The sequence below is a fragment of the Piliocolobus tephrosceles genome, chromosome 2 (genome assembly GCF_002776525.5).
Source record: "Piliocolobus tephrosceles isolate RC106 chromosome 2, ASM277652v3, whole genome shotgun sequence".
Classification (NCBI taxonomy): Eukaryota; Metazoa; Chordata; class Mammalia; order Primates; family Cercopithecidae; genus Piliocolobus; species Piliocolobus tephrosceles.
This window is the reverse complement of record NC_045435.1, coordinates 47,725,210-47,750,972: the sequence shown is the minus strand read 5'-3', so window position 1 is coordinate 47,750,972 and position 25,763 is coordinate 47,725,210. Positions and strand designations below refer to the sequence as shown.

At 52.9% G+C, this 25,763-nt stretch overlaps 1 protein-coding gene across 3 annotated transcripts in view; it reads right to left on the bottom strand.

Moving 5' to 3' along the window:
* The window catches only part of NUP210 (nucleoporin 210), a 101,992-nt gene that overhangs the window by 13,546 nt on the left and 62,683 nt on the right, over positions 1 to 25,763 (bottom strand). For all 3 annotated transcript variants that reach the window (XM_023192680.3, XM_023192678.3, XM_023192679.2), the window contains 14 exons: positions 24,002 to 24,194; positions 23,644 to 23,750; positions 22,184 to 22,288; positions 21,983 to 22,084; positions 13,368 to 13,496; positions 12,178 to 12,305; positions 11,931 to 12,066; positions 10,396 to 10,458; positions 10,009 to 10,188; positions 7,937 to 8,017; positions 6,894 to 7,025; positions 5,561 to 5,719; positions 2,413 to 2,504; positions 580 to 754 (listed from right to left, as the gene is read on the bottom strand). In XM_023192680.3, the coding sequence (XP_023048448.2) occupies positions 580 to 754; positions 2,413 to 2,504; positions 5,561 to 5,719; positions 6,894 to 7,025; positions 7,937 to 8,017; positions 10,009 to 10,188; positions 10,396 to 10,458; positions 11,931 to 12,066; positions 12,178 to 12,305; positions 13,368 to 13,496; positions 21,983 to 22,084; positions 22,184 to 22,288; positions 23,644 to 23,750; positions 24,002 to 24,194 (1,782 nt within the window). The remainder of the gene's footprint in view (positions 1 to 579; positions 755 to 2,412; positions 2,505 to 5,560; positions 5,720 to 6,893; positions 7,026 to 7,936; positions 8,018 to 10,008; positions 10,189 to 10,395; positions 10,459 to 11,930; positions 12,067 to 12,177; positions 12,306 to 13,367; positions 13,497 to 21,982; positions 22,085 to 22,183; positions 22,289 to 23,643; positions 23,751 to 24,001; positions 24,195 to 25,763) is intronic.

Sequence of the window (25,763 nt, the reverse complement as noted above, 5' to 3'; positions counted from 1 at the left end):
CAGACCCCATCTCTCAATTCCCATGCAACCTTGAGCAAGTCACTCCCACTCTGAGCCTCAGTCTCCTTGTCTGGAAAATGGGCCACCTCATTCTCAAAACCACAGCAGATGTCATGTACTGGATGTCACAACTTTTATGGTGGATAACCGAGCATATCATCCAATGCTCTTAAGAACAGATCATGTTTTAGGCACTGGGCTGGCCCAGAGCAGGAGCCCCACCATGGGTGGTGATAACATCAGTGGCCAAGCATGGTGGGTGGAGCACCGGCACTCCAGTCAGGAAGCTGTGGTGCCAGTCCCAGTTCTGTAACCTTATGCCAATCATGGACCTCGCTGGGCCTCATCTATGAAATGAAGTACTTGGAATCAATGATCTCCCAAGGATCTTCGGCTCTGATGACCAGAAGATGCTGTAGCTTTTTATCTACCTAGGACCTTTGCCCCTGAGTTACTCTTAAATTCCTATCTACAGTTTCTCAGCTGGAAGGTGAATATATTCACTTTTACATCTGAGAGGCATACTATCTCAGTGCTATTGCTTTCATTACTCCAAAAAGGAGGAGAATACAACCCTACCTTTATGGCAACAATGATGGTTTGGTTGGCCCCAAAGGGCTCTTGTGCAATCACTTCGATGGTGGATGTCCCGATCATAGACCCTGATGCTAGAAAGCCTTTCTCATCAACATGCACGACTGGAACCTTTTCAGGTCCATCCAGGACACGGTAGCTCAGAGAGGCTGCACCATCCCTTTGGAAAACAAAATAGAGCTGTTTTTGTAGACGGCAGCAGTGGGAGTGGGCCTGGATACAATGCCAGGAGATCTAAGAGCCTGCGGCTCCCCATGCTCCTTGGAGGTGAAAAAGGCCCAATCTTGGCCCCATGGGCCTCAGGACCATGTGCTGTCAGTTGTCTGAGGCTTTATCAGTCACCCATGGAAAACTAATTCAGAAATCCAATGGTTCCGGGCAAAGTGTGGCTTCTCACTCTTCCCAGAGCAGCACCTGCTGTGGGTCGGCCAGCAGGGAGGGAGAGACTGTGAGGGTAGTTTCTTTCATCAGCTCCATGGGACATTTACTGTAAAATATCATTTCTGCAGCAAATTGTTCTCAATTTACTGAAGCAAGGCAGCCTGGCATAGTGGAGGATGGGGCTTGGAGTCTGACAGAATCCAAAGCCGGTCCCAACATGTCCTGCCACCAACTGTGTGCACATTATGTCCCCTCTTCTCTCAGCATTGACATCTTACATGGTAAAAGGTGTGCAATGATCCTGCCTTGTCCTATTTCTAAGGACTGTCAACAGGATAAAAACAGGCTACCTGCTAAGAAAACTGTTAGCAAACTACTGATACTATGCACTGGGTAGGAAGCAAATTACGCCATATTTTTTACCCTTTTACATATTTATTAATATAATAAAGAAACCCAGGAAGGAAAGGCCTCCAGCTCCCAGGGCTAGTTCCCATCATCTCTGTCTCTTCCACAGCCCTATAGATGACTAGGAGCAATGTTATTGCTTCTGCCTAAACATTATTTCCCCACCAACCCCTTCCTCTTAACCTGGGGAACTCTTACTCATCCTTCAAGAACTCCAGCCCGAACATCTCCACCTGGGACATGCCTCCCCTAAACCTCCATGGACAGCACCCTTCTTTGGGCTCTGGCTTGAATACTACACCTTGCTTTATAATAGCGTTCTCCTGCTACCCTCGTCCAGGGCACCCTATGTCACCCATATCTGTGTTCCTGGAGCCCAGCATGGAGCCTGGCACTTTGTTACTTTTGGCTGAATGAAAACATGCATGTGTTTCATGCAACAAGTAAGTGTCCTGTGGCCCATGGAGTCTCCCGCTTGGCAACTGCCATTCAAATGCAAGCCACTGTTATGAAAGGCATCCTCTTGGAATCAAAGGTAGGAATTATGTTTGCAGAAGAGCTTTAAACAGCTCTTCTCAAGCGTTACTGTGTGGCCCCCTCGCCTGGGGATCTCCCTAGAGTGCAGCTTCTCCTTGGGCAGGTCTTGGGTGGAGCCTGAGAGCTGCATCTCCTCTTCCTGGTGATGCTGATGCTTCTGGCTCATCAGCTACACTCTGAGTGGCAAGTCTTGAAACACAACACTTGTAAGCTGGTGTTTTTTTCCCTTTTAAATATTGAATTTTAGTAGCTTGCATAAAAATGTTTCTAGGCTACAAGGAGGAAAAAGAGACCCACAGTGAGAAGTGATTTCAAGAAGCAGAGAAGCACCACAGAGAAGAGAAGGAGCAGGCAGAGGCCTCACCCATTCCAAGCACAACAGGAGAAAACCTCCCTGAAAGTACCCATGGCTCCTGACAGTGTCGACACAAGAGCTGTCGGATGCAAGTACAGCCACACAGCTTTGCTGGAAACAAGAGCTGAGTCACGTACCTGTTTGTCTGCAGCTTTATATACGAGTTGGGCGACATTAATATTTGTTCTGCTTCTATTTCAGGGTTGAGCAGCTGCAGCTTCTCAAACACCTGCAAGAGAGGGCAAGTTTCACTTCCAATGGGGCACTGGAGTCACATCCAGGCCAGGTGTCTGCTTCTCTCCTAGCAGCAAGAGTCGAGGAGGGGCAAGAGAGGAGAAAAGCAGCTTTCTCGCCTGTCAGGTCACTGGTGACATGATGTGAAGGGCTGACCTTTAAGAGGCCAAAGCTGTGGCTGGGTGCAGTAGCTCAGCCAAGGCAAGATAGCAAACCCCCAGTCTCTATAAAATAATTTTAAAAATTAGCCAGGCAAGGAGTGTGCAACTCTAGTCCCAGCTACTTGGGAGGCTAAGGCTTGCACTCCAGTCTGAACAGCCGAGCAAAACCCTAATACACACACACACACACACGCCAAAGATATGATGAGAAAAGGCAGGCAGCCTCATGTTTGTGTAGCCTAATGGGAGCTCCTTCAACGGGCCTGGAAACACAGGTCTCTCCCTCCGTGCCCAGTGAGGGAGAACTTCACCTGCTAGAATGTGAGCTCGGAGGGCAGCACGCACAACTCCAGCAACAGCATCTTGCTCAGGGTAACTGTGCCAGCACTGAGCCTGGGCAAGGCACCACCTAACTGCTCCTTCCTCTCACAGAGACAACCTTCTCCTCATTGCCACCGTCTCAGAACAACCCCCGTTCTACCTCCCAGGTCCGTCTGGCTGGCTCTGGCCATGTTCTTGCAGGATCCACATAGACACACACAAGGGCCTGGTGAGCTCAGTCTAGCAGATGATCAGCCTCATGAGATCGGCTCAGATCTGATCCTGGGAGGCCCAGGTGCTCCAAGGCCCTGGTAGCTCCCCAAGCCCACAGCAGCAATACCTGCCTGGGAACTCCAGACCCATTCTCTGTAAGACTTCAGATGTGTCCACCACCTGTGTAGGTCCCCTCTCTAAGGCCCCTTGGGGCTACTGCCTATGTGGCCTCCCAGCCTGGTTCAGGGGCAGTCACTAGCTGGCAGGTAAAGCTGTGCCCTGAGCTCCCCACTGGCCTCTGATCAGATCAGGTGGATGCCCCTAGGGCCTGAGCCCTGGGCCATGGCCAGTATCATCGGATCTGACAAGTGATTCTCCAAGAGGAAGATGGCCTGATTCTGTCCCTCCCGGCTCCTCTGTGCTCTGTTCAGGTAAGCCTAGATTTCCTTGTGTGCATGGTCCAAAACTAACACCCTCTCCATGCCTGTCTTGAGAGTTGTGGGCTCCATATGAGGTGACAGGAGGGGCAGCACTTCCCAAATGGTGAGAAACAGCCTTTGGAAGCTGGGTGGGGTTTCAGTGTCAGGAGAGACAAGGTTGACTTGTATGCCCCCTTCCAGCATCCACAGGGAAGCCACCTCACTGAGTCTGACGCAGACACACTTACTGCCCGGTAAATACATTCACAAATAGCGTTCCTCCTATTTTTTTTAAACCATGCATTCCTATCTTCTCTCTTTAGATGGAGGGGGAGTTGTAAGAGATTTCCCACTTTCCTGTTAACTAGAAGAAAAGCAACAGCACAAGCCCCATGGTAAATGGCAACTGATTCTTGATCTCACTGTCAGGGAGACAACAGGGTGTGGTGGGGCCTGTGGCAAACTGGACAGCGCAGCTCTAATGGAGTCAAGGTTGCTTCTCATTGCCTGCTGATTTTGCTGTGGCAGACACCATATCTTTAGGACATGCTGTATCTTAGATTTTCACATAGAATCTTCCTATCTTTACATGACAACAAGCTGTCTCAAAGGCCTGAGTGAGCCAAATAAAACACATTTGTAGGCTGGATCCAGATTCTCTAGTTTCTGATTTACTCAAACTCCACCTGCTGTCAGATAGGGCAACAGAGGCATAGAGCTGTCAAGTGACCCAACTGAGGTCACAGAATTTGGAAGCTGCAAAGCCCTGCCTTTAATTCCATGATAGGCTCCAGAACTTACTTCCTTTTAACAAAGAACATGCACTTGGTGAATGTGGGGATGTGCATGTGGACCTCTGTGTGTCTGTATACATGTTTATGTACGTATATGTGTGTGTGTGTGTGTGTGTGCGTGCACGCACACGTGCAGGCAGGAGTGAGGGGTTGGCAAATCAGTGGGGTTTTTTTTTGTGGGTGTTTTCTTTCTTGAAAAGTTTGCTTCTTTGCCCCTGATCAGGGAGGTGCTTGGGTTAGACATAGTTTATTTCTTCTTGAGGAGGGGACTAGAAACTGTTTTGGGACATATAGGGAACATTTTTTGTTTTTCTTTACAGCTTAGGAGCACCTACGGGTTACTGAGGTCCAGAGGAGCAGAACGAGGCCCTTGAAGACAAAATTGCTCTTCAGAACAAATTTGCCAACTCCCTACCTTGCAGAGGGGCCCAGAGAGGCAGGAGCTCACCCAGATCCCATCCTGTAAGTAGCAGGGACAGGCCGGATACAGACCCAGGGCTGCACCCCAGGCAGGAAAACCGCTGGACTCAGTCCTGACCCCCTGGTTCTGAACAAGGCCCTTCCCTCTCTGAGGCTGTTTTCCAAATGCGGACAGGTCACAGTACCCTGGCCTCTTGAGGCCATTCCCCACTTACCCTGTGACCTTGACCCTCCCCGCCTCAGGGGCATTAGCAGGTGGCAGCCCCTTCAGCCCCTGCCCAGCAGGCTTCACCTGAGGACTGGAGGCAGCAATACTGAAAAACGTGTAAGGGCGCCCCAGCCTCTGTTGGGTGCTCTATGTGTGTTAAATAAACACAGATGATGAAATTAATGACCACTCAGACACAGGGAGCCCCAAGCTCAGAATTTTTTGCTCTTTTGGCCACATATCAAGTGAGTTCCCACCTCCAGGCCTTTGCCAGCCCCTCCCATCCTGAAACATTACTCTTCTGTGAAGCCTTTGCTTGACCCTACCTCTGGGCTTCCACAGCACCAGCCACACTCGGATGCTTACCCCACTGTGATGGACCACTGTCAACCCCACGGACTGAGAGCTTCTCAGGTCTCCCAGCCTCTGCCCATGCAACATGTGGCTCTGGAGGAGGATTGGGCAGCTGGCACTTCCTCTCCCCCTTCCCTGTGGCCTGTCCACCTGCCCCCTACCTGGACTTGGATCTCATCCGAGAGTTCTCTAGCCAGGCCATACAGCTGCCCCGATGTGGGGTCCACAGCCTTGACCACCACCCTCAGCCCGGTCCGGCCTTTCACCCGGCCAAGCACGTTCATGGCAAAGTTGTACTGTGACGGGAGTCGGATCGACGCCTGGAAGACATCAAACACATTTTCAGGTGTAAGGCCCAGGTCCCCGTGTCCTCAAAAAGGCAGAGCTGGACAGTAGGCCCAGACCCCCTAGCCCTCCGGTCCTGGCAGCTGTTGGCCTGTTCTCAAGGGCCCTGCCTTCTTGCCTGGGTTGGGTCTTCTAACCCCAGAGCTGTGCAGACCTGGCTTCCCCAGCATGGGTGCCCAGGTCCTGCCCTGCCTGCATTGCACAACATGCACAGATGCATTTGGAAAACACTGGGCCCACCCACATAAGCCAGGGGCCTTCATGACAGGATGTCCCTCAGACTTCAGTGCTTGTAGGTCACCCAGAGCGATGCTGGGTTTTGCAGTGTGTCCCTGCAGACTGCTTTGTTTTGGGATATCTGTTAATAAGTCTCACTGCTTGTGCTCCATGGGGGCAATGTGGGGGAGCCCCCAGGCACCAGGGACAGGACCCTGTTCCCACTGGGTGGGGTTGCGGGGGGCATTAGTCCTACACTAGACAAGCTTCAGACAGCCTTTAGGAAATCCCATCCCCGGGCCTGGGTCTCTTTCCAGGTCTCCATCCCCACTGTCCCTGAATGAGGCAGGGAGCGACCTTTCAAGCCACCCTCCACTTGGGTCCTGTGTGTCCAAGGCCCACCTGGGCTTGAGCCTAGAGTCACAGGGGCTGGTGTCCAGTCCCATTTCCCCACTGGCTTGCTGGGCAATCCTGGGCAAGTCCCTTCCTGTTTCTGGCCTCAGTTAACACAGAGGGACTTAGTAGTCTCCCCGGCACCTTCCAGCTCTGACATCTCAGGAGGAGCCAGGGCCCCTCGCTGGGCTAAGGGAAGGGGAGTTTGGCCTCTGGGATGAACCAAAAGAAACGGAGGGCTGCCAGGCATCATCTCAGAAAATGGTCAGAAGCTGCAGACTCTGACCTCCCAGGACTTTTGTGATTTCCTCACACAGCCGCTTCTGTCAGGAGAGGCACCTACTCACTCTGTCTGCGTGGTTAGCATTTGAGAGAAGGGAGTCCCGATGAGCCTCAGGAGAGGGAAGAAAGAGGGAGGGCCTCTCTAGGTGTGAGGATGAGGACCTCCTCTGAGACAATGTGGCAGGAACCCTCCCTGACCCTCGGGGTGCTGGCCTGGGACAGGGCTGGGAGGTGAGCTCTGGGGGGATGGTTACCTACCTCGTGGTGCCGCCCTCGGAGGTCCAGGACGTCCCGCTTGGTGACAGACCAGTGGAAGGTCAGGCCTGGCACGGCATTGCCAAAGGAGAAAGGGTTCTGGTGGTTGGTGATGCCGGTGACATACACAGGCATCTGTGGGGGAGAAGTCAGAAGCAGTAGTTCCCAGCACTGGGAATGCCCCCAGAAGCTTTGCTGCCTCCTTCAAGCAGTGGGAGATGAACCCAATTCTTCCCCAACCAGAGAAGAGCACGGCACACGTTTGGGAATTTTGATGAAATATCAAACGAGTAAACCAGAGGTGGGACTGTTTTCCCCACACTGTCCCTCCCCTGCAGCGGGCTGTGCCTCTCCATGGCCAAGAGACTCATTTCTGGAAGGAGTACCTGGAGCTCTAGGAGGCCATAGGTCCACCAGCAGCACAGCTCGCACTGCCCCACAGTGCTGGTTCCTCCAGGTCCCTCTCTCCTAATCTAGCCGGGGTCCCTGCTCACAGGGCACGCGTGGGTGCGGTCCCCAGCTCCTTTAGTCTCTATTTGCTGAGTTGGTTTGAGGGCACAGGTGGAGGCAAGACGGCAAAAGGCCATAGCAGGTGCCGTGCCAGGCTGCCCAGTCCACTCCCAGTGCTACCACTTCCTAGCTGTGTGGCCCTGGGCACGGGCCTTAAGCTTTCTGTGTGTTCATTTGTTCATCTGCAACACCAAGATGGTTCTGACACCAACCTCCCAGGGCTGCTATGAACACCAAATGGATTAATGTCCAAGACAGCATGGAGTGGAGTAAGTGCCACGGTCACTGTGCTCCTGTTAGGCATCTGGTGCTATTCCAGATGTGGGAAGGTGACAGGCCAGCAGGAAGCAGACCTTCCATCAGTGGCTACCAGAGAGCAATGGAGGGTGTCTCCCTGGGCGGGGACAGGTAAGAAGCAGGCCCTAGATACCTGGGCCAGGGAGATGGAGGAGGTGGAGAAGCACTCTAACTCGAGGACAGGGTTCCAGAAGTGGCTCTTCGGGAACCAGCATTCAGAGCCCAGGAGGTCAGCTCACCTGGGTGCCTGTCCTCATCCGCATGATGGGGGCACGGATTCTCACGGCCCGTAGCAGCAGCACCTCCACCTGCACGAGGTCCTGGGGAAAGAGGCTGGCACTTAGGCGTGGGGATGCTGTGCTGGCCAGGGATGTTTCAGGAAGGGACCCCTCAAGGGAAGGAGGCTGTGGCTCAGAATCTGTGGCGAGAAGGGCCCTCAGGATGACCAGCACCGTGCTCCTCTGCCCCGGGAGGCCTGGCTTTGTGCGCGGCTCGCCCTCATGGGCCAGCCACTGCCTCTCCCAAGGCCCCACAGGTCCCAGTCCAGTCCTCTGAGGCTGCCGCCCTGTCTGATCCAGCTGCTCCGGGTTAGCACTGCAGACTTGGGGCCGGGGACTGGTGCCTGCTCTTCCTTAGGCCTGGCTGCCCTCAAGCAACAGGTCTCCAGGCCCTCCCAACCCCAAATCCAGCCTGCCTGTCTCTGACTGAGCAGAGTACAGGGACGAATGCAGGAGCCCTGTAGAGTCTGATCAGAATTTATAACCTCCTTCATTCCCAACTCCACACTCCTATTAATCTGGCCAAAGACTAACTCTCCTGGCTTCTTCCTAGTGCTGCTGAGTCATGCTGAACTGAGGCTATTAAAACCCTTAGGCCCTTTGCCGTGCTCATGCTGAGCTCATCTTCTGAGTCTCATGACTTGGGCTAATGCCTGGCACACAGTAGGTGCTTGATAAAAACCCATTCCCCTCCTGTCACTCATCCTTCTGCTCAGTCTCCTCCTGCTAGTCCTGGCCCACCCTGTGGCCTTGGGGTGCTGGCTGTGTGACCTGGATTGGACAGATGGAACTGGACGCATCTGACCAGAATCACATTCCAGGCATGGACAAGGGGCCACAGTTGTGAAGCCCCTGCCTGCCTGGGCTCAAGAACATGCCTTTCAGATGGGGCTGGTGGTGCAGCCCCTTCACCTGCCAAGACCACCAGGGCCTTTCCCCAGCACCTCCCCAACTCGCCAGATGGGGGACCTAGAAGAGAGGGTGCCCAGCAAGGTTAGATCACAAAGACAAGGAAAACGCAGGGCCCTGTGCCCCTCTTGCTGAATTTCTAGGAAGTTGCCCTTTACCTACGCCCTTAGGAGAAAAACCAGCCAGCTCCTGAGGATGCACTCCTTTTTAGAGAAAAAAAAAAAACATACAGTCTCCTGTGGTCCCGAATGTCATGCTCCAGGAAGCCCATCTGAACTCTGCCCCATCCCTAGGTCAGGTTTTTACATCCCCAAGGCTTTCTCTTTGTCTTCAAAATTGATACACACTGGGAAAAGGAGTAAATCAATGAACTCAGTGATCAAAGTCAGCCTCCGAGAACAAGGACTTCCTTGCACCCTGTCTGGGGCGGTGCACTCGCCAGCTCCCGGGGCGCTGTGTTTACAGGCTCTGAACTCAGGACTGCACAGACTGCTTCCAGGGGACCTAGTTCTTATGAGGAATGGGATGACTGACTCTGAAACGGGTTTCTGTCCACAGTTGCATTACACATCACAGAAGGCTCTTCTTACAGACCAAGTTTCTGGCGCAGCTGTGAGTGGAACCCCAAAGCAGCCTTCCAAGATGCTTCAGCAAGTCACTGCTGGCGAAGGAGGTCAGGGAGAATGCAAAGGCCCTGATTTTAGCCCTGAGCCCTGAGAGGACTCAAGGAGATGAAGGCAAAGTGCTCAGAGCAGCGCCTGCCCTCACCACGACTGCCATCATCCTCCACTGGAAGGGCCCTTTGGGGCTGGGGGTTGCTGAACACCCTGCCTCGTAAGGAGCAGCTGGAAGGACTGGGAGACTCAGCCTGGAGAAGAGCAACCTCTGGGGGTCTGGGTGCATATCGGCAGGGCTGTCCTGCACTAGGGTCCCTGCAGGGACTGCAGACCCAGGGGGCCGAAGCAGTACCCTTGGAGAGGGGTGGTCGTCAGAGGCAAAACCCAAACACAGTAAAGAGGCTTCTGTCCCAGGCACAGCTGCCCCAGGAAGCAGTGGGCCCATCGCCAGAGCTGGCCATCCCAGCGGGTTCGGAGAGTGCCAGTCTCCAATAGCATGCCTGTTACCTGAGAGATGATGACCACCTTGCCGGTCTCTGCATCCACTGCCTGCACGAGCCCAGACACAGTGCTGTTCCCGACGGCGAGGCCTCGTACCAGCCCGGCAGCACTCACCAGTGCAACGCTCTCATTGCTGATGGAGAAAAGGATGTTGGACTGAGGCTGGGGGCCGCCCTCGGAGGTGACCTGAGCAGTGAGGAAAGAGCGGTGTGTCAGTGCCCGTCATACCAGGCAGCCCACACCTCCCACTCAGAGAGCCAGGACCCCAGTGCAGGTGGCTTCTGCCTTCTTCTCCCAGTCAGCCTGGAGAAGGCAGGGCCACAGGCAGCGTGCCTGGAACCGGGTGGTGGCCTGCACTGGGGCTGGAGCAGGACGTGGCCTCCCGGCTCTCACCTGCATCGTGGCCCCGATAAGCAGTGTCACCTTCCTGGGCACCAGCCTGAACGGGGGAAAGACCTGTTGGGAGACACAGGAGAGAAAGGACTGCTGTGCCCCAAGCCCACGGCACTGAGCATAACTCACGTGCTACATGTTTCATGAGAGGAAAACTTGGGGCATGGACATCACCCCTCTCTGAGCAGTGACCAGAGGGGCCAGGGTCCTGGGCCAGTGCTGGGGGCTGTCTCCTAGTCAATGGCCGAGGCTCCCTAGTTCTCTGGGGTGTGTTCTTCTGTTTGTGACTATGTTTCACTTTCCCTAGATGCTAAACTCCAAAAGCTGGGCCATCCCCTTGGAGAGATGGCTTTTATGCAGTTGAGCCATCCCCTTAGAGCAGCGGTTCTCAGTGTGTGATCACTAAGCAGCAATCTCAGCAGCGCCTGGGGACACATTAGCAATGTACATCCCCAGCCACCTGGCCTGTAGAGCCAGAGGTAGCCCCACAGGGTAGCCCTGCCGATATGGGAGCACCCAGAGCCCCAGAGGTTGCTATTCTCCTAGCATACCCTCCGAATTAGCCTGGGAGGAGACCACGGATGTCGATGCCACTCTGTGGAGCAGGTGAAGCCCCCACCTGCTCCTCCTGCAACCCCTACAAGTGGCTGCCTGGCAGGAGTAGGTGAGTGAACGCAGGAGGTGGCCAGGGTGCTACTTGTGCGGGAGTATCAGTCTCTGCAGCTATGCTATTGATGGGCAGAAACAAATTTCTCATCACCAGAAGAAGAAAGGTGCACCTCCATCTAGAGACACAGATGGCACCCACCTGCTTTGGATCACAGATTAATGATGCTCACCAGCCCCCACGTGGCCCAGACGCAGGGAGGATGCTGGCAGGGCTGTTTAACGCTGCTGCTGTGTATAGACTTCAGATGATGCCTGGGCCACAACTGCTGTGGCCTATGGCTGCAGTGGGGCTCCTGTCATAACCTAATCTCCCAAGACAGCCCCATACCACACACTGAGCCGGTGCGGGGACCTCAAAGCTCCCCTCATCCAGGAATCACCTACTTCAGGAGTTCCCTTTATGACACCTCTGCTCACGCAGCCCCTGTGACAGGTGCCCAATGCCCTCAAAGCGCCTGTTCTATGGCTCAGGATCAATGGTTAAGGAGTTCTTGTACACATGAGCCAGCATCTGTCTAAATTTCCACCCAGTCAGTGCTTTCTGGGAATGGTCCTAGTGTGTCCCCTTGCCATGTGACCAGGCACACCCCTTCTCTTAGCCGCACAATCCCCCATGTCACAGAGGAAAAGTAAAGTCACTTGGCCCCCTCCCTCCGGTTCTGCCAGTCCAACTTTGGTGCCTCCCAGAACCCTGGAGCTAGTAACAGCTGCCTTTTGATGAGAGGACATTGTGGCACACAGACTTTTATATGGCTTCTCCACAGTAGCTTCCTGGACTGTACTATAAAGATACCCCCAACTATAAAGATACCTCCAACACCCAGCACTGGGCTGATACCACATAGTGTGGGAAGAACCCGTCTTACTTCAATCTGTTGTGGGGCTGAGTTGATTCTCTGTCCAGCTTTATTGGTCACACTTGCAGTTAGACTGGTCTGGCCGATGGTCACGCCATGGATGAGGAATGTGATGGTGTAGTTGTCAAGGACTTCATCAAGGGCCCTGAAACAGAGGGAAGGGCTGGGACTTCTCCAAGACCACCCCATGGGAAAGGCTGCAGCTGGGATCAGCACTGTCTCTGAGGTGCCCTCCTCTGACCCCTAGGGAACTCACACCAATGTAATGATCGGGGAGGCTGCTCGGAGCTTCAGGTCCATGAAGGGGAAGTATTTGGCCAGGAAGGGCTTCTTGTGCAAGTCCAGCACGCGGACGTATGCCTTCACTGTCTTCCCAATCTCCACCTGCATCATGGGGACAGAGGTTCAGAGGTGGCCTCCAAAAGACCAATCCTACCATCTATGGTGCCCCATGACTTTCTGAGATAGCATCACCAACCTCAATCCACAGACCTGTGAATCAGGAGAGTCACCCAGGTTGACTTCTGGACTATCAGCCAGTCAGCAAATGAAAATTGATGAGGGGGAGCTTGGGGATACTTAGAGGCATAAATTCCACATTCTACTCTTAAATAATACACTAATTAGTGAGATGAGACACCACTCAGAACAGCAGCATCCAGTAGGAGCTCAATAAATGCTCATTGACTGAACAGCTCACACCTGGCAGTGTATAATATAGTAAGAACTTTAGGAAATGAGAATCAGAAATACACAGTGAAGAAACAGATGATTAGCAAACAGCAGTGAAAATGAGACTATAAGAGGAGTATGTGGGGCTGGGCAGAGCATATTAGCTTCTTAAGGAGCCTAAGTCGCATGAACACTCCCCTTTTAATTACCAGCCCTTCTATCCACTGAGGAACCTGATCGCAACCCTCTGGAAGCCCAGCTTCAGTTACCTCAGATATTTGGAGTAATAAAAATTCCCTATCGATGTGAAAGATAAACCGAGATCTATTCCTTGTCTCTTTTTTCCACGGTGCTTGGCATGGGTGAGTTGTGCTCATTTGCCACTGAAACCCCAGAGAACCCAAAACCTATATTCTGGGAAGAAAATTCATGCTCAGCAGGGCATGTGCCTGGCTGGTTAATAACCTATACCAGCCAGAAGACATGGAATTCCCAGGTCATGTCTAATTTAGAGACAACTTCCAGCAGGATTTACTGCCAGATTTATCCCTCATGGGGATATCACCTGGGATGAAGAAGTCCCTTATTGAAGGGACTCTGGATCCTCCACATGGGGTGAAGGAGATGGGAGACAGCTCTGCAAGCTCACAGGGGAAGGGATGCAGACTCCAGGAGCAAAAAGCAAAGGCCATGCGGAACATTCTTCCCACAGTCCCCTCCCTCCCAGTTCCTGCAGGTCAGCCGAGGGTGCCCCATCATGAAGCTTCCACTGACCTTGTCAACCACACGGATGTACAGCTCCTGAATGTCCGACACGTAAACTACAGCCTTGGCTGGGGCCGGGAAGACGAGGCACAAATCATGGATCATGATGGTGGATGAGCCCGGGAGCAAAGGGTGCACCTGCAACGTTGGGGCAGGGGTGGAGGGGTGGGTGCTGGGTTATGCAGCTGCAGGGCGCTCCCTTGCTCAGGTCCGTGAGCAGCACCTCACCCTCAGCACAGCCTATCACCTCATGGGATGCCAGTGGCAGAGCCCTCCAGGCCAGCACTGGGAAGCAGTGGACAAGGGAAATCCTACACCAGATAGTGCCCTACCCACCTCTCGTCATGAGCCCCACTGCTGGCCAGGAGATGGGCTTGGGATATAACACATTAGTGCCAGGCTGGATCTCACAGAGCACTGATCTCCACTTGCACATTTTACAAAGAGAAGAAAATGGAAGCTGCTCCAAGGGGGCCAGTCAGCAGCCTTGGGACATGCACCAACTTCAGGGCAGAGTGAGGAGGCAGTCCCAGGATGCCACATCCTCAGCTGGCCACCTGCTGCTGCAGCCCTGGTGGTAGAGAAGCACTCTGTGGGGTCTTCTGTGAAACTGCAAGTCAGGGGCTGGCAGAAAACGAGGCAGATGCTTTCCAATGGCAGCTTGCACAGGAAGTCCCAATCAGACTGACGGAACCACAGAGCCTGGGAGCCAAGGCCACCCCAGTGTGAGCTATGTGCATCTCGCTCATCTTTGTGTCTCATCACATCCCCAGCTCTGTGTGAAGCAGTGACTGCCAAGGTGTTGTGAGTGAATGAACAAATCAGAGCTAGTTTTTTCCAGCTTTTTCACTGCCAAAGACCCTTTTAACATTTATTTATTGTATTTATTATTTTTAGAGACAGGGTCTCACTCTGTCCCCAAGGCTGGAGTACAGTGACGGGATCACAGCTCACTACAACCTCAAACTCCTGGGCTCAAGGCAAGAGCCCACCTTTTAATCCTTTTCTCTCTACCCACTTTTAGGGATTCTACCTTCAAGACTCTCTCCCCTAAGAAAGTACATCACAATCACCCTCTGATGCTGCAGAAGATGGGGCATTCACACAAGTAATGTGTCTGTTTATGATGGAATTCACACAGCTTGTCTTACTGCTTAAACGCATATTTCACCCAGGTGGTCCTGGAGCTGGACAAGCAGGGACAGGCCATGAGGCGAGTCCAGCCAGTTGCCCCACTCCTCTATCTGGGCCTGGCTTTGTTGCTTGCTCTTTGTGGTCTCGTATTCAAGGGGTGGGGAGCAAGGGGTTTTAAAGTAAGCACTTCAGGGTTTGCAAAGCTAGAGTTTCAATATCAAGAAGCTACAAAAATAAAATAAAATAAAATAAAATAAAATAAAATAAAATAAAATAAAATAAAATAAAATAAAAATAAGGTTTCTGACCCAAAGATGACAACCAAATAGGATCACATCACACCCAACATCAACCTTTCAACAACTGCCCAGCGCTCTGAGAATGAGCTCAAAGCCTTAGCACGCCCTGTAAAGCCTGGTATGGCCCGGCCCCTGCCTCCGCTCCAGAATCCACGCATAGCACACTCCCCCACTACACTTATGCTCCAGCCACGCAGGCCTTCTCTCTCACTCGTACAGACAGCTAGCTGCTGCCTGCCTGCCTCCGGACCTCGCAGCCTATCTTAAAGACCTGGACTCTTTCCCCACCCTCCACCTGCTGGCTCCAAGTCATCCTTCAGGCCCAGGTCCAGTGTCTTTCCTCAGAACAGTCTTCCCTCATCCATGTCAGCTCCTCCAGCACCTCTCCCCTCTCTCGGGGGCTGGGCCTGCCAGGTGCCATCAGTGTTGATGGGACCCACAGTGCACTCGGCCTTCCCCTCCAGGCTGTCGCCAGCAATCACATGCCCTTGGGACTCAGCTCAGCATCTGGTACAGCCTAGCCTCCTGGAAGCATGCCTTGATTGGATGAAGATCCAGGGCCACTGCTCTGAGTAATTCTGGATAAGGTCATGGAACCTGGTACTTCAGCCTGCTCAGCTTTACAGAGTAAAACCAGCTTTGTTAAGACTTGGAAATTCTGAAAATGGCCTGCAAACCTAATGGACCTTCACTTATTTGGAAAGTGCTGATTCTGGTTCAACCTCTTCAATGTACAAATGAGTTAACTGAGGCCCAGATGACGGGACAAGGATATGGCTTTGAAAAGGCAGAGCTGGGGATAGAACCAAATACACTAACTCCCAATTTAGGCTCCTCCCTCAACTCTCCACTTCCCAGGGGAACGGGGCTGGAGGCCTCCTGCAGCCAGGATGGAACTATGGTGCTGGGGAGGAGGGAGAGTGGACAAAAGCAAAGGCCTAGCTGAGAAGGGCCCAAGCCCACGGCTGGCTGGCGGTATGGAGGATCAACAAGCTGGCCCGAGCTGCACACACCACCCGTGTAATGATATCATTATGTGTATATCAATTATATCATTATGTGTACATCAATGATATCATTGTGTGTATATCAATACACACAAAGCATGCCTGGGTTATTCCACACAATGACTTACAGTAGGTGAATAAAGATCCCGGAGTAGATGTCATGCTTATACTACAAAACAATAGCTTTGTGACTGGAGCCATCGCCACATGAGCCTAGTGTCAAGTATGGGCTGAGAAGCAGGGTCCAGGAGCCACCAGGTTTCTGGTTTTGCTGGGGCTGATTCACCCCAGGTTATTACATTTCTCTCAAAGAAAACTCATTGAAAAATTACAGAGAGTAATGAGAGCTTTCTTTGAGAACCCAATTTAAGTCTCCAACCTGAAACTCCTACTATAGTTACTGCTGTCAGGAGTGGGCAGGTCCCTTACAATGTGAAGAAATTCCATAGTGCACCGACTGAGGAGCCTCACACAGGGCAACACAGGGTAATGCAGGGAAGGGCTTTTTCTCTTTCTTTTTTCTCCTTTAGAAGAACCATCTTGCACTTTTTAAACAAAGACCTAAAATGGCAGTGGGGAAATCAATTGCTCTTCCACTCAATTTCCCAGGGGATGGGCATCCAGCCACCATTTCTGGAGCCCTCGAAGTGTGGCCTGCCCCTCAGGCTGGTGCACAGTGGCTAAATGTACCCCACAGATATGCTGTAAGGGGGCGCCCACTAGGCCACTCTGGAGGCTTGGGTAATGGAGGGCACTTGGCCGCTAGCTGGTGGCAGAGCGGGACCCTGTACCCGCTCCTAACTACACTGTGCATGGTGGCTCACACCACACAGCTTCTCTGTGCTTTCCAGACACATCTGCTTCTTGATTGACACACAGGAGAACGTTTGCAAGGGGAAGGAGGTAGTGGTGACCCATGCCCAGAATGAATTATAATTTCTGAGTGTTGAAGGTGCCACCTGAGAACATTGGGAAACACTGAGCTGAGGGGAAAGTTCTGTCAAGTCAGAGATGAGATGACAAATGTGTCGTTGCTCATTAAGACGCTGAGTGCAGCCAGAGGCAGCTCTGCACACGTGGGGGCTGAAACTGTCAAATACCTCAGAGCTTGCCAGGCCCCAAGGCTCTGCCCACATCATCTCAGCCCCCACTTCCTGGAGCCCTGATCACATTTCAGACTTGTCCCCTGACAGGTGGCGGGTGCAGGGGATAAGGGACCTTGCAGCTATTTTTGAATGTCATGGAGCCATCGGCTTCCATTTCCTGAAGGCTGCTTATCAATGTCACGTGATGGGCCAGACAGTGCCAAGTGAGTGTGCCCCTGATTACCCACCCTCAAGGCCAGCAGGTAAGGACCTACGCTTACATGAAAATCACAGGCACTGAGTGGGGCCCTGGCCTGGGCGCTGGATGAAACTTCACACAGGGACCTGGCCAGCCCTGTGATCTTCCCAAGGGCGAGGACTGGGGACGTGGACTACTGTCCACAGATCAGTCTCAGGGAAAAGGAGGATGCACCTGACTTCAGGCCCTGCAGTTGCCAACCACTCCCCACTCACCCTGGACACGCATCCTCACCTGAACAACGGCCCCATGTCTGGCTGTGCCTCACAGGACCCAGGAGATGGAGAGACGCAGCCACAGCTCACAGGAGCTGGGCCCCCCGGCTTCATTCTCTCCTGAATCCGCAGTGCCCAGCACAGCACCTGGTACATAAGCACTCCAGTGTTGCTGAGTGCACGAATTAATGGGAAATGTAAAGTGCCCAGCAGGCTCCTTCCCCTGCTCTGGTCATCTCATGGGTTCTGCCTGGAGGACTTGATTGAAATGTAAAGAATCATTGAGAAGGAAACCCTAGGTTTAAATAGGATAAACACTCCCATATGCAAACCAGCCAAAAACAAAATAAAGGCCCTTACAGAGCGTTCTGGGGCTGTGTGAGCAAAATCCATCACAGCCCTGCATAGCCCATGCCCACTGTGTGGGGATAAAAACCTCCACAGGACCCCTGCTGCGTGAGCCCCAGAGAGCCCCCCGGAGACACTCCAAAGCCACAATGCCCACAAGCCATCTTTGCGTGCTGAATATGTATCAACAGGAAGGAAAGAAACCCTTTCTGTGAGCTAACTAGGGAGCGCCAGGGGCTTGTCTATCTCTGTGCTGCTGCTCAGCAGCTGGAAAAAGCCACAGCCACGTGTAGACATCCCTCAGAAACAGCCGCCTGCAACTGTTTCTGAAGCAACCAGGACCTGCTACTGACGTCAATACTCCCTGGAAAATTCCTCCCGCAGGCTTCAGAAGAGACCAGAGGAACCAGGGCCCGATTGGAGTTGCGAGGGTCTTTGGCACAAGCCTGAAATGAAGGGAGGTGAAGACCCCGGTGGGCAGGGCGCCTCCATGGAAGGAAACTTCTGGACCAGAGCAGTTCGTAAGGCCTGTGGCACGGGCTGCTGCTTGCCATAGGGGAGACTCGTCCCAGGTCCTGCCTGCAATGGGCACTCTGTGTCACTTAACCAGGCCAGGGGCCATTCCACAATCCAGAAAGAGAGTGTCAGAGCTGCCTGTGGCCACGTGTAAAACAGAACTGCAGAGACACTCCTAGAATCGCAGCATTTTAGGACTCAAGAGGGGTTTAAAAGTCTCCTGGGAGACTTGACTCCTATGGTGGAATCCCACCTTGAGTCTTTCAGACAAGTGTCCCAGCTTCTGCTCAAATGCCTCCAGAGACAGGGAGCTCACTATCTACAGTGGCAGCCTAGTCCATCACCAACCTCGAGGAACTCTTGTTCCTGGAGAAAAGGTCTCCCTCTGGTCACAAGTCTACCCTCAGGGCTTGCACAAAATGATAGGTGCAAGGTAAATGTGAATGACAGCGTGCCCTGGTTTCACTGGCACTGTACACATTTTCCCTAACTTGGAACTCCCCTCTTCTTGGTAACGGGGAAGTTTTTATTAATTTCTAAAAGTAAACAAAACAAGGCATATGTCAAGCAGTCAGAATTAAGATGTAAGGTTCTCACTGGCATGGCTGGAGGAAGAGCTGGGGAATTGTTCTTTCTTCTATGAGGGGATAAGAATGCTTAGGGGACACTGCCTGTGGTTTCAGGCTCCTCGCCTCCTCCAGCGTCCTCCAACCACACGCGTGATCCCAAGTGTTGAGGGCGTCTTGCCATCCAAGGGTCTGCCTCTGGGAAGAACAGGAACAGCGGGACTCCCTCCCCCTCCCCGAGGCACGGCACTGAGAAAACATCCTCTATGCAAGACAGCTGGAGACTAACATCAAACACTGAAGGAAGGTTTTCGAAATCACCCCAAACACCAAACAAAAAACTGAATTAAAAAATTTATTAAACAGAGGGTGTTTCACACAAAAATAGAGATCTCTATTTTCTCTTGAAAGGGCTCACACCCCCACAAGTCATAAACCAGCCAGAGGTGCCAGACCTGCAGGACAGTGTAAGGAGACCACAGACTTCCCCATGAAACACACACACAGCCATTTAAAATCTCTGGGATGGTTCCAAGGGCACACAGCAAATGGAGAAGCGTTTACTAGAGAAAACCTGCTAACATCTGGGAAGAACAAGGGCCTGTGGAATGTGAAATAAGATGCCCGTCCTCCCCGACCTCCACCCCAGTGAGGGGGGGCTCCACTACCGACTGGTTCCTCCAAGATCACAGGACTCCCTCACCCCCAGCTCTTGGTCAGGGGATTCGTTTCCTAGGAGGGGCAGGTGTCAGTTTTTCTTTTCTTATCATGACCCCAGCTACAGCTTGCTGAGACTGAGTCCCAGGAAAGTGGGCTCAGAGGTGGGGGCTTCCATCTTCCACCCAGACCCCATTCGTGGGATAGAGGCTCTGCCTTGGGTGCAGCACCTGTGAGAATACTGGGGCCTGGTCGCCCTTCCCCGGCTCGTGGGGTGGGGTTCCCTGCTAAGAGAGGCCAGCCGAGGAACACTGGGGCTGCTGCCCCACTCACCAAGGGCCCAGCTCCTAACATGCTGGTGTCACCAGAGACAGATGCACCACTGTGCCCAGCACCATAGCTCTGGCTCAGAGAGTTTGCCTGGAAAAGCAGCTGGTGCACAGGGGCTAAATGCACCCAGAAAACAGACGGTGTGAGTTGCTCCTAAAGGAACTGACTTCATGTGCAGCAGAGCTTGGAGAAGTCCAAGCCTAAGCTCACTCTCCAAAACAGTGGAGGTTGTGCTGAAAGGCAACTGGGAGGCGACAGAGAGTCTGGGAGGTGTGGACTACACCGGAGGCTGGCAAGTTTGCCAGAGAGAAACAGAAAAAGAGAGAGCTGGGAAGAGCTCTCCTGGGGTCAGAACAAACCTTAAACATCTTCTAGGGAAAGGGTCCCTTCAAAGGATCCTGAATAGGATTGGACTGAGTTGTGTAGGAATGTGTGCCCCAGGGAATTACTGAAGACAGTGGAGCAATCAGCCTCAATTAGTGGAGCTCAACAGTTGAGTGGTCACTGAAAGACAGACAAAAAAAAGCCCTACAAAGGCCACAGTCATCCCAGAGCGACAAAGGACATACCAAGGTGTTATCCCCTAAGAGCAATATCAGAGACTTCTTACTGGGAAAAAGTGTGTGTGCGTGAGTGTGTGCGTGTTCAGCAAAATAACAAGGCCAGTCACTAAAGAAGTAAACAAGCAAATAACAATAACAAGCTCCAACGTGGGGATGGGGGATCAGTACCCAGAGTTTCTACAATACATTACCTAAAATGTCCAGTTTCCAACAATTAGAGGACATGAAAACAAATAAACAAACAAACAAACAGGAAAACATGACCCGTACTCCAGAAAAAAGGCAGATGACAGAAACTGTCTATGAGGGCCACCAGAGATCAGATTCACCAGGCAAAGCCTTCCAACCAAATAATGATGAAGGGAGTAAAGGAAGATTTGATAACAATGTCATATCAAACAGAGAATATCAATAAAGAGGTAAAAGTTAGAGGAAAAAAAGAACCAAACAGAAATTCTTAAGTTGAAAAGTATAATAGCTGAAATGAAAAATTCACCAGAAGGGCACAAGAGTAGATTTAAATTGGCAAAAGAAAGCATTAGCAAACTTGAAGATGGACTGCCATCTTACATTAGCAATATGAAAAAACATAAACACTTAAAATAACATAATAAAAGCAGAACACTAAATTCTTCCATGCCACAAGCACAGCTAAGTCAATGCTTGCAAGAGTAGGGAGAGGGTCAAGAGAGAAACACAGAAAAACAGAGAAAGGTCAGACATCTTTTAAAAGCAATTTTCTTTATGGCTGTTACAGTGCTCCTTATGGAATAATATTTTAATTTTTTTTTTTTTTTTGAGACGGAATCTCGCTCTGTCACCCAGGCTGGAGTACAGTGGCTGGATCTCAGCTCACTACAAGCTCCACCTCCCGGATTGACGCCATTCTCCTGCCTCAGCCTCCAGAGTAGCTGGGACTACAGGCGCCCACCACCTCACCCGGCTAGTTTTTTTGTATTTTTTAGTAGAGACGGGGTTTCACCATGTTAGCCAGGATGGTCTCGATCTCCTGACCTCATGATCCGCCCGTCTCGGCCTCCCAAAGTGCTGGGATTACAGGCTTGAGCCACCACGCCCGGCCTATTTTAATCTTAATTAAAGGATTGATTGAAAGGAAACCATTAGGGTAACTAACAGTTTGTGGACATGGAATAAAAATCACAAAAATTTCACGAGAATGACTAAAGTTGTAGAATAAATCAGAGAATCTAAAGACCTTGCTAATTATAGCTGATGTGACTAAGTGCCAGCTTTTGTTTTTATGGAGACAGGGTCTGGGTTTCTCACCCAGGTCTGTTGCCCAGGCTGGAGCATGACCTCTGCTCAATGCACCCCTCAACCTCCTGGGCTCAAGCAATCCTCCTGCCTCAGGTTCTTGTGTAGCTGGGACCACAGGCCTGTACTACCATGTCCAGCTAATCTTTTGATTTTTCTTACTGGTTTTGTAGAGATAGGGGTCTCACTATATTGTCCAGGCTGGTCTTGAACTCCTGAGCTCAGGTGATCTTCCTGCCTCGACCTCCCAAAGTTCTGGGATTCCGAGTGTGAGCCAAGTGTTAGCTTTCAAAATAATCAATCAATTAACCACGCAACGGCCCAGATAAGGAATGAAAACCAACAGTGGGGACTGATGGCCCAAGCTTACCATGGCGACACCCCTGGCCTCCTGGTAGGCCACCTTGACAACATCTGCGGTGCTGGTGTTGAGGAAGAAGTAACCTGAGCCTTCCCTGACACGGAGCTCCGCCTGCAGGAGGCAGATGCAGGGAGGGTTGGGCCGCATGTAGGAGGGCGAGGAGTCCCCCCATGGGTCTCGCCCAGGAAGGTGGCAGGGCAAGGACTGTACCTGGACGCTAGGGTGGTTGTAGATGGTCACCTCTTCCGGGCTCACCCTCACGTCCTCCACCAGGATGAGCTCTATGGAGGCTGACACAGGCACCAGAGGGTCATGCTGAAGGGCAAGGGCAAGGCCATCAGATCCAGGAGGTCATGATCAGGCCGCCCCTCAGGAAGAGCAGGCCCAAAGGCCCTAGGGCCTGCTTTTCTCCCAGCCATAAGCCCCTGGTGCTCCTGAGCCCAGTAGAATGGCCACAGACCCTTTGAGGCCTCCCTTCAGCCTCCTGAGGTGGAGTGAGTTGCTGGCTTCTCCACTCCAGACTGAGGAGGGGGGTTGGCAGCAATCCAGCTTAGAAGATGACACGCCAACCCAACAGGCCCCAGTGGTTGGCAACTCACACACACACCCTGCCCTTCAGGACCTCACAGCAAAGGGCTAGCTTTGGAGTGTGTGGCCACCGGCCAGGCTGGGCATCGGGGGAGGGTCCCCTGGAAGAGTGGCCAAGGCTGGCTCAGGAGAGGAACCCTCATCCCCTAGGGTGGCACATGACCCACCAAACTCTGCTTCCCACCATGTGTCACACAAGGGAGCCACCCAGATCTGAGGTCCCCAGGAGGTCATGTGTTTGAGCACCTCCTCGGGGCCACAGGTGTGCCAGGCACTCAGGGTGCAGCAACTGCCCGCAGGGAGAGATGACTCCAATGCACGGATGGAAGAGCAAGAGTGAGTCAATGACAGGAAGGTGTGCAGTGTGGGTGACAAGGACAAGGACGGTGTCTGCAAGGGAGAGCAGCTCTCAGGGGAACAGAGACTGCAAGAGGAGGAAGCCCGAGTGACTCAGCAATGAGGGGTAGGGGGACATCAGGGCAGAGGGAGGAAGTGCAAAGTCCTGGGGGGAACACGTCAGGGTGCTCAGGCATCAGGCAGGAGGCCATGATGCCCCCTACTCCCAATAAAGGGACTCCTGGTGCCAGTGAGGACTGAGCCATCAGGGACAGGCACAGGTGTGCCCCTTTACCCACTACCTCCCTCCAGGCCAGCCTCCCCAGTGCTGCCCCCATAGGGTCCCAGCCTCTTTCAAAGTTTGCTCCCAGGATGACAATAGAAGTGCCTCATCCTGGCATTTAGGAGCCCTGGGAATCCAGTACCACCTTCTCCTTCCAGCCTGTACCTGCTGCCTCCACCTTATTCAAGACCTGTTTTCTCATGGCTATACCTCCCATGAGGTGGCTGTCATCCAGGAAGGCCTGTTCTTGAGGAGCCCTTCCCATTCCCACCTCCAATGTATCTATTGGTCCCCTACTATTAATAGCAGTGCCTCTCCTAGGGCCTCCAAGAGGCTGGGGTCGGGGAGCGGTGGTTGAGAAGACAGTGACTCAGGACACTGTGACACCCAGTGGAATTTAAGCAGAAGTAGGAGGCTTGCTCCGCTACCCATAGCCCACCCGCCACTGGGCCCTGGGAGATACCGGCTGCTTTGTTCTGGCAGCGATGAGGTGGGACTCTTGGTAGCCAGTGGCAGTGGCAGTGATGGCTGTGGTTCCTGATGCCTCGTGAACCAAAATGGCTTGCAAACCTGAGACCAGGAAGAGGGAAGCCACTGTTGGATGTCTGCCCATCACCACCCCGAAGCAGCCCCTCCCTCCTTCTGATTTGCAGTTTTGAATCTGAAAACAGAAAACTGTGTATGTTGAAACTACGTGGATTGTTAAGAGTTAACAGGACCTAAGCGCAGATAACTAAGCTCCCACAGGTACTGGCCCACCCTGGCAGGCTTTCTGTCTGGTCTCTGTTCTGCCTGGGCCATTGGGCTAGCGCCCAGCTCACCGTGCAGTTTCTTTTGGCCACTCTCATCGTCCTGGGACACCAGCTGCATGGGCAGCTCAGGCTCGATGCTGGCCAACACTGGCCTGGTGGACTCCCACTGGATGCTCAGAGAGCTGAAGTTGTCAAACCGGCGGCCCTCCTGGTCGTAAGCAGCCAGATCCAGCAGGGGGTTGCGGTGGCTGGAGACTGGGACCTGCAGGGGACACAGGTCAGATGCTGTGGTCACAACCAGGACTGGACCTGGACACTGACCATGCAGTGCACTCTGAGGCCAGCAGCTGCCCTGTGGGCTCTTGGGGGTGATGGTGAGGGAATGGGATGAGCCAGAGAGCAATCCTCACTATTGCCACCCACCAGGTCCCGCCATGGCTCTGTCCAAGCTGGCCTCTGGCTCCAGAACACAGCTCTCAATGGAATGAGAACCACTAGGGGGCGTTCAGCAACCGTGGAGGCATTTCTGGCTGTCCCTACTGATGAGTCAGGGGGTTGCCACTGGCATCTAGTTGGGAGAGGTCCATGATGCTGCTTAACACCCTGTAATACACAGGACAGCCCCCCACAGGAACTATTTCCCCAAGTGTCAACAGTGCTGAAGCCAGGAATTCCAACCCTGACCTACTACTGTGGGCAGGCTGCTCTCCTTCCCCTCTGCCCTCACCTTTCCAAATGATTGCCACCCCCCACCCAGGCACATGTCAGTGCCTCTAGGATGGCCCCACTAGTGGTTTCACAGGAATGCTGATTCCAACGCCTAAGATGTCCCAGAGCCACCAGGTTTGCACAGCTCCTTTCAAAGTGGAATACTCGCCCGATCCTTAAATGTCCCAGGAAGGTAGGAGGGGTCATCCCCATGTGAAGAAAGCACAAGTCCAGGCAGGGAAAGGAGCTCATCCAAGGAGGTCTGGGATGGGAGCTCCAGGCTGCAGGTCCAAATCCTGGATTCCCACCACTCTGGCATGATCTCTCGCTCCCCAAGCAGACTCTCCCCATAGAAACCGGCTGAATCAAGCCTCTTTCCTGTGGACTATCCCCTCCTTCTCTGGCCACATGGCGTGGGGGCAATGTGGGCAGGGCCACAAAGCAGAGGCCAAGTGTGTCTGACCCCACAACTTGGACTGAGTCCCAGCTCTACCTCTCAGTGTCCAGACAAGTTATGAATTCCTTGAGCCTCAGTTTCTCCAGCTGTGACACACAAAGCACAACCAAGCCCATCTTCTAGGATGTGGATTTAAATATGGGGACTGCGAGGGCATTTTAGAGAACCTTCCTACACGTGGGTAGGAAAGGGGGCAGCCATGAGCATCATTCACAAATGGCCAGTTTTCCATTCGGGGAGAGGGGGGTCCCACAGGAAGAACTACCCTTCTCTCACCCTCTGGTTAGAAGTGACCGAGGCACGGCCGGGCGCGGTGGCTCACGCCTGTAATCCCAGCACTTTAGGAGGCCAAGGCGGTGGATCACGAGATCAGCAGATTGAGACCATCCTGGCTAACACGATGAAACCCCGTCCCTACTAAAAATACAAAATAATTAGCCGGGCGTGGTGGCGGGTGCCTGTAGTCCCAGCTACTCGGGAGGCGAGGCAGAAGAATGGCGTGAACCCGGGAGGCGAAGCTTGCAGTAAGCCAAGATGGCGCCACTGCACTCCAGCCTGGGCGACAGAGCAAAGAAAAAAAAAAAGAAGTGACCGAGGCACTTGCTCTAGCCAGTGAAATGTGAAATGGGACTAGGGGGAAGCTTCACTGCCAGATCCTGACCTGCC